We start from the raw sequence: 16,962 nt of genomic DNA on the forward strand, positions 1-16,962 counted from the left end.
AACACTAACAGTGTTCAAGCTTGACAAGTAGACTGTGAAGACGAGTAGATTATTAAAAGATCTATACAACCAAATGGCACCTTGAAGTGCCAGAATGGAAGATGTTTTCTGTAATGGCATTTACTGTTAAGTACCAATACTTTGCACACCTGTGGTGTTGAACAAAGGAAGATTTTTTTGATTCACTGGAACAATTACACAGGAACAACAGGTAATTGGCCTGGATTGCTTTAACATGTGATACTCTGTTCTCATTTTCAAATCAAAGTATTACCATTGGTTAATAAATATACCAAAGCATTACACCCAAAGCAATTTTAGAGGTTAGTTAGTAAATACAGTAGTATTATTTTTTGCATGCTGACCTACAACATAGGCTTGACCGGTATCTTCAATGGATGATGAGTCTGATTCATTTTTCTTTCTTTCAGGGCTTCTACTTAAACCTGCATGAGATTTTGAACTTAAAGGGGAGAAGGAGAGAAGGGGAACCAGACAGAGGGAAGAGGAAGTTGGGAGAGGGAAGGATCAATGTAATAAAATAATGGTATGAATAATAAATCAAAACTGATGCAAAATGTACATTGACTGTACACAAAGATACTGCAGGGTGGTCAGAGAGACGCTTACTTGCTCGGTTTTAGTGCTCCTGCTGCTGATCCAGTATCAAATTTTGGCATTTGCTGAAAGACTCTTCCCATTATATGTTCTATTTTTTTAGGGGAAGAGTCCAAAGCAGTAATAATATTTTTCTTTGGGGGGTAAACAGATATGTGACTCTGACTCAGATCGTGAAATGACTTGCTCATAACTCTGGGTCTTTCCTCCCATGGACTCTTCTCATTTTTGTCCCTTGAAGAGCCAGAAAGTGGCTGGAAGAGTGAGAGCTCAGAGCAGGACAGTCTCTTCAGAATCTCTGCTTGAACAGACAGGGGTCGAACAGCAAGGCGGTTCAAAGTGCTGCTGGTCAGGCTGCCAGTACTGATGGCTCGTCCCATGTTGAAACCTTTGACAGAGTCCGCGTGAAGGTTTAGGCTCCTAAATGAAGCCCTTTCTGTGGAAATTGAAAACAAAAAATCAAAACCAAAACCCAACCAATTTTTTATTCAGTAGAGCTAGTGTGACCTCCTTGCGTAAAGCATGCTTTTTAAAAAACCAACTCACACAAAACACATCTTTCCCTAGATGCTTAGAAGTATGGACCATGATCAGACACATGTAAACACCTGCCATGTAGTTTGCTCAGGAAGCAAAGTTTGGAGTTCCTGACACTACACTAACCTGATCGTCTACTGTGCTGAAGTCCAAAAACACAGAATAGCAGGGTATTTATCCCTTTATTAGCATTTATTCCTTTATTAGACTCACATTCCCTGTTCAACTGCTGTGCCCTGCACACAGGCACATGATCTCTTTCCGCAAAACAAATAATACCCTCAGGCCAAGAAGACTATACTTCCATTAACCTGTTCACCTAAGCCTTCTCCAGAATTTGAACAAATAGGGCTCCCCCATCTCCACAGTATCACATTCCACCAAACTTCCATCTATTCATTGCTTAGCTTTCTTCATGAGTCCCTACATATTTACAGCACAGCTGCAAGGTCATGGGGGCCTTAACCATGCCTTATTAAAGAGCATCACTTCACTCGGGTGCACTTGAGGACCTCCCTGCCAGAAACATCCTAAGCCTTCTAGCACAGAACAAAGTTCTGACAGGGCTTTGCCAGACTTTTCGACTCATTAACAAGGATTCCCTTAAGCAGTAGAGAGAGACAGGTTTTGGACTGTAATTAAATTACCATCAGCTGAGCCATGGGAACTGTCTGAGTGGCTGGTCTTAGCTGAAAGTGAATGCAAGATAATACAACTTTGCCTAACCCCCATTTTAATTCAGAGCAAAGCTGAGCAGGGCTCATTTCTATTATCCTAACTGCCCCCTAAGGCTAGCAGTTAAGTTCCTGTGGCTTGGCTCTCACACAGAAACTTGATAACCTGTGGCAACTTGTTGGCTGGTTAGACACTTTAAAGGAAATCAGGCCACCTGAACCCTTCATAAACTTCACTGATGTCTCGGAATCAGTTCACAAGGAAGTCTGAGGAAAGCAATTCCCAGCTGCATACATGTTTCTGATTTAGGATTAACCAGTATTTTCCTTAAACTGTACATACATTTCTGAAATAAGCTGCTCTAGGAAGCTGCACTGAAACTTAAAAGGAAAATATTACTTTTGGTACACATCATCCATTAGCTTTAATGGTAAATACTCTGTCATTCAGGAAAGAGTGCATTTGGCCAATGCAACCTTAGCCCTGCTATTCCAAAAGACATTCCTTCCTCCTATAGCTAGGGCAGGAATTAACAGTAACTAGTAACAGGCATACAGATTGAGCAGATATAGTTGTGGAAGGTATGTTTTTCTCCCTTTTAAAGGTGAATTAGTACACAACTGCCACTTTTTAATCCACACCAGACACCTCCTCTAGCCACAGCCACCAGACTACACCAGCTACAGAAGAATGATTTTCACCAATCAAACCAGAAATCCACGAATTCCAGTTTTCTGACTCAGGCAGAAAGTATCAATAACACCTGCTCTTGCTGTTTTCCCATCCTGGGGAAGAGTACCTTAATAAAATATTCTAAGATCTCTTAACACTGTATTTACCCTCTGTGAACATCAAACAGAATTTCTGTGGATTTCGGATGAATACTTTCACATCATTATCTATACAGACATTAAGGCCTTTCACAGCTTCTGCCGACCCCATAACTGAAAATTTTTATATGCTCAAAACTACCTTCCATAAAGTTGACTTAACCCTCACTTCATTTTTGTGGTTTTCCATACATCCTTTCTGGAACCAAAACACTCATCTTAAAACTCAGTGCTTGATTCTGTTCACTGCATGGCCACAGAAGTTGTGCAAAAAGGAAACCACCATTCCATGCAGTAGTTTATCTTATTTCTTATGTACCATAAAACTGCTAGCATTTTTTTTTCTTTTTTTTTCCCTTTTTTTTTTTTTAATCCTGTGTCTCATCTCCTTCTATTCATGTAGAAAGATTATTCAAGAGGCATTTTCCTTCTATTTTCCAGGTCTAAGTCTTGCTATTATATTTATATGTACTAAAATGGTTTTCCCCCCAGGTCACCAAAGACATTGTGCAACAAGTGAAAAATATGTCATGTAGCCCACAGGGGCTATAAAGGCCTTATGCCTCCATCCTTAGTTATGTTCCATGAAAATTTGTTCACTGTCACTAGGCATGCTAGGCCTTCCTCCTTGTCTCAAAATATTTTCCCCATTCATTGACTGAAATCAAAGTGAGTCTTGCAATACACTGCAATACTGTATTTCTAAATGATCTTTCAAAGAACAATTATCTTCTGTAGTTTGCTCCTCCATCTCTGCAAGGCACATGCCTCTGCAAGGTACATGCTTGTGTTCACTGTACTGTTAACCCAGAATTAGCCCTTAAGTAAGGAACCTTCAAAACATATACTTCCTGTGGTGATCAGTCTTGGGTTAATAATATTGTCACCTGCCCTTTTCTCTACTGTTTTGCTTAGTGCTTCCAACCACCAGCTTTTACTTGCATATTAAGGGCTCTGTAAATAAAAAAACAAAACCTTTGATGTTTCTACAGGCTAGGAATAATGCTTCCCAAATATTGCCTGGGATTTCACTTCTCTAACAAAAGAAAAGCAGCATTTACAATTAATATACTATTTTGACCAGCTGCTTCATCACTGTTTATCATACTATCTGTTTTTTAAGATACTATTCTAGTATCTCTATTGCTATATGCACATCCATATGCAGGAAAGAGAAACATGGCTAATCAACTTAGATCAGTAAAGTTATGACAAAAGAAAATGTTTTGGTTTAGTTGTTTTTACTTTTAATAACCAGTGTAATGGAATTAACCATAATGCTGATTTTTTTGCTTCTGATTATGAATGATTGGTGGAATTTGAGACTTATGAATTCTAGCTGATATGCACTTGCACAGAGGCACTCCCACAGCATAACATCTGTTAAGAGCAACCAAGTCTGCCTAGCTAAGAAAGCCTTTCCCTGCAATTTAGGATAAGCAAACACTAAATCAGAGAACAGTACAACGACTTTAAGTCACTTGGTCTATTTCCCAGCCTGAAGTTGGCTGAGCCAAACAGAACAGAAAAAGGGCTGCATAGCTGCCACATGCTTTTTTCCCCCACCCATCCCTTCTCTGTTTTTAAAATTAGAGATGGCAATATCTGCATCAGTGGGGTCAAACTCCATCCCAGCTACACTGGTGCAAGTCTGGATTACCAGCAACTGGAATGCAGACAGATAAAAACAGGGAACAAAGAAAGAATGAGCAGACAGACTGAACAAAACAGCACTTCCAGACCATGCTGAAGGCCAGCCAGCCAAGTGAGCTCTGCTCCAAACAGTGAAGAAATTAGTACAGCGTTGTTGCTTTTTTCAATCATTACATTCTCTAATTAATATTTTCTACCTAAAAAGAATGTCTTTACATTTTCTATTATACTCACAAATTATGGAGAAAGTGGCAATTATGAAGGAAACTGACGAGTATCAGTGTTGTTCCTTAGTAGGTCCACAAAACATTAAGTGGAATAAAGACAGCTATACCCACAGCTTAGAGATGCAACATCATGAAATGCTTCCAATTTTATCTGCCTTACCATGATCACACCATTTTATCCATAACTCCACACTATCAAACCAATTCATTTCACATTAAGCTAAAGGTAAAAGTCCTGTTATTGAAATATCTTGAAGTGATTTTGGAAAAAAAGGCCATTAATTAAAGGGGAAAGTACTACTAGTGAGCTATTTTCAGATTCCTTTTAGTTTAGAGGAGCTGTTGTGCCAGCTTTTCTGTGTTCTCCCAACTCCTTTCCCAACTCCCCCTAAACAAAATCTCAAACTTAGCTAGTAGAGTCTCTCCATAGTATAAATTCTCCAAATGTAGAGCTACACATATGTAGCACTCAGAATTATTGAAGCTAAGTTCAGCTTTTCTCCTTACAAAAATACATATAGATTGCTATTAAAGACCAACACAGTATTACAGTCCTTACCAATGTCCTGAGTGTCTTGGCTGCTCTGCCTTGTTCTCATTTGTAGCTGGAACTTATGCTGGGAAGAGCAGAGATGCAAAAGGTACTGGCAAGTCTTACTATTGTCAGTCTGAAAGGCATGCTTAATACCATCTGATATGTTCTGCAAAGTTATTTTCTTCTTCTACACAATGGAGAAAGAAAAAAGTTGAAGACAATTATTTCTTTTAGCCTACACAGAATTTTGTATTTGCTTGTGCACATTTACAGCATTCAAACTTTCCTGAAGCAAACGATGCACTGATGGGAGATATTTCTGTTAAAACAGGAGTCGAAAGTAATTTGAGATTTACAAAGTATCTCTTTAAAGCTACTTCTGGGCTAGCTGAGATGGTGCTTTATAATTATTTAATCCGTCTCTGTTACTGTTGGTGCTGAGTAGTGACAACCAGCACTATTACATCTTGCAGGATGGGGTTTTCAAAAGCCCCTGAAGAAGTCACATGGGTTGCTGCCTCAAGAGAAAAAGAACTAGACACTCATCTAATTATGAAATCTATCAGTTAATGTTCCAGGTCTTGAATTTATTTTTTTAGTAATTTTTAAACTTTTTCAATTCTAGTTAAAATCATATGAAACAGGCTTTTCAACAAGGTGTAAGACAGAATTAGAAGTACTGTTTTCAATACCTATAAAAAGGTAAGCATTTGAAGCTCAATGCCTCATTAAAAACTGACACATGATCACCAGATTATGATGCACTCACTGAAGTTGGCTGGTATTGTCCAGATCAAGTGTCAGCCCCTGTTATCTGCATTTAGCTTAAGTACTCCTGGAAATATAACAACTTAAAAGCATCACAGGTACATCTCCTACTTATCCTGAGCAGTGGCTTTTTCCAGTACCCAGTCCTCTAATGCAGGATTCTTAGTTTGGTACTCCTTCACCATCCGTGCCTCACTGAGCAGCATGGGCAGATTGCCCAGAAATGCAGTAAAGGAGCAAAGCTTCTCCCTAAGCTTAGAGTAGCCCTTGATCTATCCTTGTAATAGCTCTTTCCTTAGAAGGCAGGGAAGCCACATTTCACATCAATACAGATTTGCCAAAACACAGGTGTTAAACTCTCTTCTGAGGCTGGAATCTCGGCAGCATGGAATGCAATAGAAAGAAAAAAATCTTTAAAACATCAAAACTCCCATTTCAACACCATAATATAGCAGCCACACAAGATGTAGTATGATTATGCTGTTAGAATGGCAGCTTAATTTGCAAAAACAACAAACAAAGCTCACAGTAAAGGGAGACACAAATACAGACGTGTAGACACAGAGAGAGGAAAAGAGACCAACTTACACTAAAGGATATTTTCTTTGTCTCTCTCCATGGGAAGCGCAGTACAGGTGTACGGGCACCATTGTGAACTTCAAAAATAACAACTCCTTTGCAGCAGACTCCCAGAAGGATACCTGTTTGGGATCTCTTCTCAGGCAACACATGATGAAGGTGAACCCCATATTCTGTGAGCCTCAGACACAACTGTTCGGATCAATGCAATGAAACTTCTATGAGTAAGAAGTTAAGGCCATTACAAGTTTTCATACCTTTGTATAAATATACTTCTCTATAAATATTTTCATGTATACATATATATGCCTGGATTTTAGTAAACTAATTGTTATCAAGAAAGTGTAACTAGCCAGATACACTTGTTATTGCCACATTTTTAAAACACAAAACTAAATTAACATTGCAATTTTGTGATCACATTAAGGTATCATAACTACTAAAAGATGAAGTTTCAATCACTTTGCACGTCCAGTTATTCATTCTCTTCAGTACTGGTGTAAGGGACTGATGCAATGAAAGAAGGGAATCTAACTGCTCCCCCCATCCCACTCCCAGTAACACTGTGTTTTAGCTAGGATCAAGTCCCCTATTCTTGTTCCCTATGGTTAAGTTACAAGAACACTTCTGTAAAATGAGCGACAGGCTTGGAAGGGGTCAGGTCAGCTAAGTGCCTCACGTACTCAAAGAGACTGCTGAAGTACAGTGTGACTGTGGAATTTCAGTGTAGTGGTTATTCGGTGTTTCAGCAGTAAAGCTTCACCCCTGAACTCATTTGCAGTCATTGTATCAAGGTAGAACCTCATTATTATCTCAAAAGTAACAGCAGCAAACTCTACAATTTGATTTCTCAATGGGTCCTTTTAGAATAACCCAAATACATCTTCGATAATAGTTTTCCTATCATCTTACACAGGCCCTACACAAGAAATTCTCCTTGGCAATGCTTCCATGAACAGTATTATCGGTAACAAAACATTTCATTATTTATTTTTTTTTCTCCTCTAAAGAAAGCACAAAAGATACGGGGAATGCAGGTTGTGCTGCCTCATAAACACAGCTTCCTTTAAAGACAAGGATCAATAGTTGCATATAGCTAGCATGAGCTAAAGCATTGAGACTACTGATTGAAAAAAAGTGAGAGAACTTCCCACTTATTACCATTTTTGTGCTTGTTATGATGCGTCTTTTGCAAAAAAAAAAAAAATCTTTTCAGCTTTCTTCCTTTCAGTGTTACTCAGACCTTGAGCTGTTTTCCTGGGCTTTGGCTATCCACGCACCCGTATTCCAAACAGGAAATTCTTAAGTTACAGATTAAGGAAGCAAATTGCTACCCACTTACCTTCAGAAATTCTAACTCAGTCTCTTTTTCAGATGCACCCACATAAGCGCTATGCAATTTTGGCAGCTCTTCCTTGATGTAGGACAGATCTAGTTTCTCCATCACTCTCGCAGGGACGTAGTGTTCTAGTCTGAAATACGACATGCCGTGCACCTACAACATGAAGCAATTTTTTTTTATGACACCTCCATATACTACCCTGTGAGCACAAATGAAGCATAAGCATTCATTTTGACAAAGAACTGTATGATACAAATCATAGGATCAAATGATTCCGAGCAATGGGAGGGAACCAGAATCTCCACCCTGACCGAGAGCTTAACTTCACATCAATTTCTTCATACTCAAGCATGACTCTGCTTCCACTGAAAACAAGGGGTTCAACACCCAGATCTTGAACTAAAGTTTGAAACAACCTGTGTTAGACTGAAAGAACACTTCCTCAAAGTAAAACGTGCCAACAGCATATCAGTTGAGCTTCCAGTCCAGCACAGAGCTGTGACGCATGTGTGGCAGATCACAATCCTTTAATTAAGTAGCAAGATCATAGCTTCAAAGATGAAATGGATGATGTACCTCTGCCTGGTAATCTCCATACTCAGCTTGGAGAGCTAGGGATGCTAATAACAAGGCTGTCTCATCATCACAATGCATCCTGTCTTCTAGGATATCCTTCCGCAGCTGTAGGTAATACTGGTGACAGGTCAGCCTATGCCTAGGACAGGAAAATAAAACAAAAACCATGAAAAAAAACCCCACACTATCTTTGACACTCTTCCTGTTATAGTAAATTTCCAGTACTGATTAATAACCAGTTTATGTCCACAAATTTAGAGCTCAAGGGGCTAAAAAAAAAAATTCATACACTCACTGTATCAGACTGACATCATCCACAAAAAACTTTATGCGAAAAAACAGAGTGAAGTTGACAGGAGGCTTGTTCTTTTTCTTTGCTTCTTCTTTCCATCCTTCTGGAGCTACTTTACTTAGCTTTATGTCAGGATCAACGAAGAAAAATTCGTTGTCTGCCATGAATATTAAAGGGAAGCACATTGGTAAAAACATTAAAACCAAGTATATTTTCCAGTCGGAGGATAAAGAACATATTTATAATTCTAAAACTGGGGTTTGAACAGAAAGGTTTTCTCTTGACTAGCAATGACTTATAAGCACAAAATATATATTATAGAGGCAGAAGACATAATTTTATAGTTATCCCAAAAACATCAGTATGGAAAAAAAAATATTAAGCTACCTTCTATGACAATAGGAGCTAGGGGTTTTTTTTAAATGTACAAGTTCTTATCCCAGAGGAAATCCAAAATCTGTCATTCCTTTCCTCCTGTTCCATTTACATTTCTGCAAAATGTTTAAGAGTACCAGAAGCCTGCCACAGAGTAAGCTTGTGAGCTGCTAATGACTTCTAGGTCATGCCAATATTGTAAAGGCTACAGTTCAACAGCCTGTGAGACAGGCCAACAAGAAACTTGGATTAATTTTCCCAGAATGACCTTCTACCCAATGGGCAAAAAGACCATTCAACTAATAGCAAAAAGTAACAGCTCAGGAGCAACAGAGGCATCTCCCTCTATAGCAGGAGCCCTCCTCCGCATCACAAATTGATTGCCTCCACCAGAGGCTGCAGCATTCCTAGGCTATATTAATAGAACCCAAAGCCCTTTTGTGTCCTCTGAGGTAGGGAGTCTCTGCTCATCTTTTCTCAACACCATGTAGCTAATTCCTCCTTTTCTGTACCTGTCAAATACATCAAACCATTATTCTTACCTCTTAAAGTAGCCAATCCAAAGAAATGATGCTCCACCAAGCCAATATGGGCAACAACCATATCAAAGACATCTTTACATATTGTTTTGGTATCACAGGTCAGCTCCAGCTTCTGCCCACTTAGAAGCATCACATTCACTTTTCGCCTGGTGTCATCACTCTTTCCTTTCTTAGTCTGCATTTTGTGAAATAAAATCTCTCAACATTCATACCTGTGATAAAGCTGCATTTGTTGGTTTCACACTGTCCCCCTGCCATAGATGGCTGAACAGCCCCTTTCTTACCAAGATAGACTTCGGTAGATCCAAGGAGACGAATGGCTCAATTGTCATTTTCACAAACTCTGGGCCAAAGAAATTCTGCAAATCACAAAAGCGTATGAATGAACACTGTGGTGCTGGAACAAGAGGCTGAGGCACACTAACTCCTGCCCTGCAAGTGCAGAAGAGGAACCAAAGTCTGAAATTAGAAAATTGCGCTGAATCCCTTCATTGAAGCGCTAAGCCTAAAGAACATGGTTCTGTCAGCATGAGTGCCAGACACTACGGGCAAGTTACAGTGTCAGTGACATTATTACACTGTATATTTTCCTTCCTTAGCTGAACAAAAACCAAATGCTGTGGTATTTGCCTTCCCTTAAAATACAGGCATGGGTTGTATATTGGGACCATCTGGGCTTATCTCAGTAAGGAACTGCCTGACAGCACAAAGGTTTTCTGGCACTGGTGGCAATTCCAGCTTGACAAATTTCTGCCTGTGACACACAAGTCTCATCTCTTGAAGACTGAAAAGTTTCAGCCTAGTTCTATCTATCAAGTAGACATCCTAGCCAATTTCTGTCTGCCTGCACACAAACAAATGTTCTACTAATTCACCCTATAAACTACAGGAGTGTGGTGGTTTTAATCTAGGCCTTCCCTGGTTACCACTTTGTAACCAAGGAAGGGGCAGTGTTCCCAGTATTCCATACAATTTTTACGTAAATCGTGGTATAAATAAGAGGGGAGGAGCGGCCTTCGTTCCTCTTCTCTTCTGCCGGAGTTCGGGAACAGTGGGTCCCTGCGTTGGTCTCGCTTATCGAAGGCTGAGGCCTGCAGCATCCACTGACCTGCCACATGGAGGTTTGGGGAGTGCTGGCAGTGTCTGCCAATCCTGCTTTCTAAGGGATGTGGTGAGATTTGTTTTACTAGTTATCTTACTAGTTCTCGGGTTTGATTGCGCATATCTATTCAGTGTCCCTTTTTGTTTCCTCTTGTCCCTTTTTCCCCTTTCCCTATCCCTTTGGGGGGTGTTTGAATTCCCGTTTGCTGTGTACATAGCATCTTAACTGTAATATACATAAAATATATTTTTTATATAACTAGCTTGATTTTCGGGTTCTTCAATTTGCATAGTTTTTTTCCTTTGCCCTGGGGGAAGTAGAAAGAGGGGAAGAGAGGGGCTGCTACTGGGGGGTTGGGCATTTGGCAGGGAGCCAAGTCCGAACCATCACAAGGAGGTTATCTGTCCAAACTGCAATAGGAAGTCCTCTACACAATATCCACTTCAATACTACAAGTGGCCCAAGATTCACCTTTTGAGGAAAAACCTTCATTGGCAACTGCCTACTGTGTACCAAATGCAAAACATCTGCACATAAACCTCTTAGGGGTTGGGGGGAAGGGAGGGGAACCAACCTAGTTAATTGAAGCCCACATGAACTAACTCATCAGAATGCTATGGACTGGAGACAGATATAGGAGCTATTACACTGTATTAGGGCAGCAAATCCCTGAGTCTTATTTCAAGTTTTCCCATCCTTATTAAAAAAAAAAAAAATCCAATTCACAGAAAGTAGCAGCAGAGGGCATCAAGCCATCATCTCTTCTATACATCAGGCACTCTATTTACCTATATACCTGTGTCTCCCTCTTTCTCTGTAATCTTATATTTCATTCACGTGCCAAGACAGCTGGGAAAGCAAAGGGGAGTTTGCATGGGGATTCAGGGTGAACCTAAGGGACATAGGACTCTCTCTGTCTTTACCTTCCCAACTTGTTCATTTAATAACCTTTGATGCTGGTGGGACACATCCACATTTCACTGAGAGAAATGTAAATGAAGTGGCTGAAAACACCACAGAATACAGTAGAACCTACACCTTACCTTTGTTAGGATGCTATATTTTTTAATTGATGCAACTGTCAAGCCTTGCTTGATACCACTTTAGGCTCTGCAGCCACTAATGCCACAAAATCTCAGAAGTTTACCCTGTGAGAGCAATCCTTTCCAATCAGGGCAACAACAAACACCTAGTATTTAATCTGATGACTATTTATTACAGGATCCAGCTCATGAATCCCACATACTGGAGTTTCAGTCAAGCTACTGCTCTGTTTCCATTAAAATATGAAGAGTTCACCTGAGATCAGGGCATTACCCTCAGTTTTCTTTGTGTCATGGCTGTTTCCAGGGCTATTTCCCTCAGTGGATCTCTGGTGATGTCGAGCACTGAGGATCTAATTGTATCTCCTGGGTAGAGGTTAGGTCGGGACTGTCTGAGAGCCATTCTAGCCTGCAATTGCATCATTTCTTCTTCCTGACGCTTCAACATCACTTCTTGACTTATTAGTTTGCCTTCGAATGGTGCTTCATGTTGCCTATAGGATAGTCAGAGGGGATGACAGACATTAATAGGTATGTCTAAGACATTCTGCTGTTTTAAGCACATTCCCAAGTGGAAATATGGCACGCAAAAACTAGTTATCAAACAGAATATGGAACACATTTATTCAGCAGCCAGTAGGTTAACCTTGTGCAGCAGTCCATCAATACAGAAATTGAGCAAACATGCGAAGTTCCTAGAGCTGCCTGTCATTTATTCACATGAAAATAAATGCTCAGCTGGAGCGTAAAGAATACTTGACACTACAAACCCAGTGAATCAGGACAACACCAGTTAGCACACAGGAGGAACAAAAATATCAATGCTTTAAAAACATCTTAATTTCTGTGTTCAAGCAGGGACTGTGAAAAAGGCATGTTGAAAAAATATTGTTAAAGAAATAAACTGAAGTGATAAGTGTCCTTTATATTGCTCCAAACACTTTCTGTGTTTGCATGGGCCTGCTATTTATTCTCCAATTTCTCCTGAGCAGTAGTATAGTTTGAAATATTTACATAAATATTTCATATGTATTAACATTCTATATACTAAATTATTCTAAATATCATCTTCTAATGTTTTCATCATCTTGTTTAAAATAGTTCCTTTTCTTTTAAATTCCCAAGAATGGCCTGGTTGATAAACAGTCACCACAAAGACTAATTCAGAATCTAAATTAATAATCTGAAGGAAAAGACAAGAAAAAAACTAACAAAAACTGAATCAGTATTCCGGAAAAACACAGCAACTTATCCTCAAGTTCTTTTTTTAACAGGTATGAATCTAAACATCCTATCAGTTTTCTTCTCTATGGAAGGAAAGAATTTCATGTCCCATTTTCGGTGAACAAAAGCTGGTTTTATTTGAAAAATTAAGAAGGTGATTAGGAAATGAGAAGAACAGAGAAACCCAAGCAATTCTAAGATCAGTGTTTAGCGTACATCTAAACTGAGTAATGAAAAACATGAAAAGGCAAAGAAAATGTTTAGAAGCCTGCATATCATTGCATTTTAGTTGAGAAATACATATAAATTTAGAGTAAGCGATACTGACATACAGTCCTTTATAGTAAGGCAATCTACAGACTTATATAACCCACTTTTCAATTTAGATACCTAGTTTTCAGAAGAACCTAAAGATATGATTGATGAATGAGAAATCAGTTAATAAACCTGTCCAGATAGAAGAGTTTTCTATGCTTGGTGGATATGATTTCAAATTTTATTTTCATCTTTTTACAAAGTTACTAATGAATACCTGTATTATGAACAGTGTACCACCTTCTATCTTTTTTTTTTTTTTTTAATACTGAAGTGTCATTAGTTAGCATGTAAAACCAGCAATAAAATAAGAAATATACAAGAAGAGAATGATGCTTAAATTTCTCAAATGAAGTTTCAGGGAAGATACAGAGTAATTAAAGAAAAATGTATCAATGTAAGCCCACTATTCTTTCCATTGTGCAGAGCTTTCACAGCATTGTTTCCCTTCTCCCTACTCTGTTTCTTTCTAGAACAGACTTAATCAACATGCACCTAAAAGGACAAAGTAATGAGAAAAGGTCTCAGATCTGCTAAGACATGTGCACATGCTTAGCTTTTCATCATGAGGAAACTTATTAGGATTGACATATGGGAATACTGACAATGAACCAAGTTAAATACACCCACAAGAGCCCTTCAGACCAAGATCTAAGGATGGGCTCTGAAATAAAACAAAAACAAACACTTTCTGAACCTAAATATATATGAATTAACAAAGACTATAAGAAAAAGAAAGACATGTTGCAACTGGCTCTATCTGAAAACGCTACTGTGAAAACACCTACTGCAGAAAAAAAATCTTGCCTTTTTAATAACATACAGCTCTGTGCAACAGAGGGAATGAAAAGTTTTTGTCATTAGGTTGGTTTTATTATCTTTGTTGACATGTATTAATTTCTTTGAAAATTGGAATGTGTGTGGGGTGTCCACGGAGGGAGATCAAAAACCTAATAGCTTAAAATTCTACCTAACTTAGCACTATCACCAACCATAAATCAGCACCCATCAGCATCCTTGGTAAGTAAAATTTACTCTGCCTTGGTCAGACTGCCAGTTTTCTATGGGGGGTTACAGCATGATTCACTCTTTAGGTTCCAAGACAAGGAATGCATCTTTCACACAGAACAGGAAATACTGTTGACATATACAGGTAGAGCTCTTCTGAGAAGTTCGGAATATGCAAGTATTATTACTCCAACAGCAACAACAAAGTCTAAATTACATTCTTAGCAGATGACATCATAAGAGTGTGTTTTGCACGGTGCTTCATCGGACAAGTACTTGGCTGCTACTCTATTTTCAGCAGTGTCTGACTACAAACCAGATCCTCACAGTTACTTATTAACCTGAAGATGGTAGGGGAACAGTCACCCGGAAGGCTGATGCCTTTAAAGAAGGGAAGAGAATTATCTCTTTCCCTAGTGTACTTACCAAGAAATTAGCAGGCATTGGATCAGAGAAGGAAGTTAGAAGAAGGGAAGCAGGTAGGCCCTCTCTAATGATTAGTGAAGTGGAAAGGTCAGGAATGGACTGAGAAAGACGGATGTCTTTCGGTAAGGTAGGAAGGATATGAAAATGAAGTCTACTGGAAGGAAAAGGCGACAGAAGGAAGATATCCATGTCAGCTGCTGCTCCTAGGGAGAAAAAGGAAGAAACAGTAAAGGAAGAAAAAGAAAAAAAAAAGGAAAAAAATAAAAGGAAAAAAATAAGGAATACAAGAAGCAAAGAGGAAACAAGAAACGAGCCATTGCCACAAGGAATGCATTCCAATAAGTTTAAAGGATAACAACAGTCATGAGAAGGGTCTGAACATTTATGACTTCTGCCACTTTAAGAGCAGGTCACCCCTCCAAAACAGCACAAGGTGCACTGGCTGATAACTGAACATCTTCACTGCTGTTTTTTAAGATTCCCTCAAATACAAATCCCCCTATTTGATTTACAACTCAATTTTATAAGGATAATTCTGTGGATAATTATGCAGACTGACTAAGAACATATCACAGAATCAGAAAAATTAGTATGTACTGAAATACAGATGATATCTCTCTAATACAGAGTAAAACACTGAGATGTGCACAGAGGGGAGGACAAGCAGAAACAGGAGATTCAAAAAAATACCAAGCTTTAAAATAAGACTGTATAGTTACATAAATGTAAAATTCATTCTGTTACTAAGCACTACAGGTCAGTCTATGCTACAGTTGCAAACAAAGATTTTCCTTCTAGATTTCACATGTATACAGATTATGTCCATTAAAGATACCAGTCTCAACAGAGTAATAAAAAATAATGTGAAACAAACCATGAGAAACTATGTACTGTTTTACCTTGGCATTTTCACTCCCACAGTAGGTCCAATTCATTTACAGCAATTACTCATTTACAATGTTACTCATTTACATACCACATACTACTTTCTGTTTCTGAAATATTTTGTAAATAGAAACAAAAGTTCTCTATCAGCATCCACAAATTACTGCTGTTTTATTTTAAAGCACAGCTACAGTGCTGAGGGGGCAATTTCCTGGGTTCAAGGCAAAGCGGAATGAAGGTTGACTTGGGAGTTTTCATTTTCATCAAAAGAAAAAAAAACCCAACAATGACAAGTAATTTAAGAAAGCTACATGCCCATGCTGTACATACAGTAGTAATAGTCTGCCTTGTCATTTTAGAGTGGTGCTAAGACAGCATAAAGCACCAAGTAGAAATGCACAGTTCTTGAACAGAGTTACGTGGCTTACATGGGATACACCAGTATCACACCCCCTTGAAAGTCTGCCCTAAAAGCACATATATAACCAAAATCCTCTTATGTGAAGGCAGGATGGATTTCTAAGACTGCTTGGACACTGCAGATTAACACATATGGCGTTACATGGATAGATACCATATTCCTGACAACAAACCGATATGGACTTATTAAGCAATAGTTCTTCCCTGCAAGAAATGCCAATATGTACATTTCTAGACTACTTTGCATTTCTCAGGCAAAGTGCAAGCAATAAGAAAACAAATAAGCATAAACCAATGCATCAGATAACTGAAAGCTGTAAGATTTCTGAGTAACTGTTTACTTGTTCACCTGCAGTGAGATACAGTTCATTTGAGACCCTGCCCTACTCAGATCCATTTATGGCACACAATGTAATGTAAGAAGCAGATATTCATTTACTCCCATCTCCATGTTCAAAGCATGGTTCTAAGCCCTATTCACTGCACATCATCCTATGTGTTAAATGAACACGGAGAACACATTCACCAGCCTTGCCATATCACCTGACACAGCTCCAATCTTCAAATGTCTCCAGGCTTCTTTAATAGCATAGAGCACCATTCCCCTCCAACTTATGCCAAAAATATCCTAAAATATCAAGCACAGCAGCAATCTTTCTCTTGATCTACAGTATATAAAGCAAAAAGTTGCCTGTTGTTATAACGTGATGAGGGAAGAGGGGAAGAAAGAAATGTGTCTTTATTTTTTTCCCCTTACTGCAAAAATAACTTGCATCATTTTGACATGATATTCCAAGGTGATTAGGTATCTTGCAGAGACCAGAAGAAAATTTTGCATCCAAAAGGTCAATGTCAATAAAAATTCTCAAACCTTTAGAATGAAACCACTCTCAAAACATAACAAGTATGGCAAGATATGCTTCTGCTGTAAAAAGGCATTGCATTAAGGTGATGTTCAAAGCAGAACCTACCTTTTAAAGCTGTATGGAT

The 16,962-nt window shown here is 38.8% G+C and overlaps 1 protein-coding gene across 1 annotated transcript in view; it reads right to left on the reverse strand.

The window, feature by feature from the left end:
- The window catches only part of PTPN13 (protein tyrosine phosphatase, non-receptor type 13), a 122,956-nt gene that overhangs the window by 34,264 nt on the left and 71,730 nt on the right, over window positions 1–16,962 (reverse strand). Inside the window, exons 10-19 of the mRNA XM_027887270.1 lie at window positions 11,969–12,188; window positions 9,834–9,908; window positions 9,550–9,724; window positions 8,636–8,789; window positions 8,341–8,479; window positions 7,765–7,917; window positions 6,432–6,614; window positions 5,100–5,262; window positions 631–1,054; window positions 366–463 (exon numbers count right to left, since the gene is read on the reverse strand). Coding sequence (XP_027743071.1) covers window positions 366–463; window positions 631–1,054; window positions 5,100–5,262; window positions 6,432–6,614; window positions 7,765–7,917; window positions 8,341–8,479; window positions 8,636–8,789; window positions 9,550–9,724; window positions 9,834–9,908; window positions 11,969–12,188 — 1,784 coding nt within the window. The remainder of the gene's footprint in view (window positions 1–365; window positions 464–630; window positions 1,055–5,099; window positions 5,263–6,431; window positions 6,615–7,764; window positions 7,918–8,340; window positions 8,480–8,635; window positions 8,790–9,549; window positions 9,725–9,833; window positions 9,909–11,968; window positions 12,189–16,962) is intronic.

Source organism: Empidonax traillii, unplaced genomic scaffold, assembly GCF_003031625.1.
Source record: "Empidonax traillii isolate 1590-97213 ecotype Southwest subspecies unplaced genomic scaffold, ASM303162v1 scaffold205:size1172791, whole genome shotgun sequence".
NCBI lineage: Eukaryota > Metazoa > Chordata > Aves > Passeriformes > Tyrannidae > Empidonax > Empidonax traillii.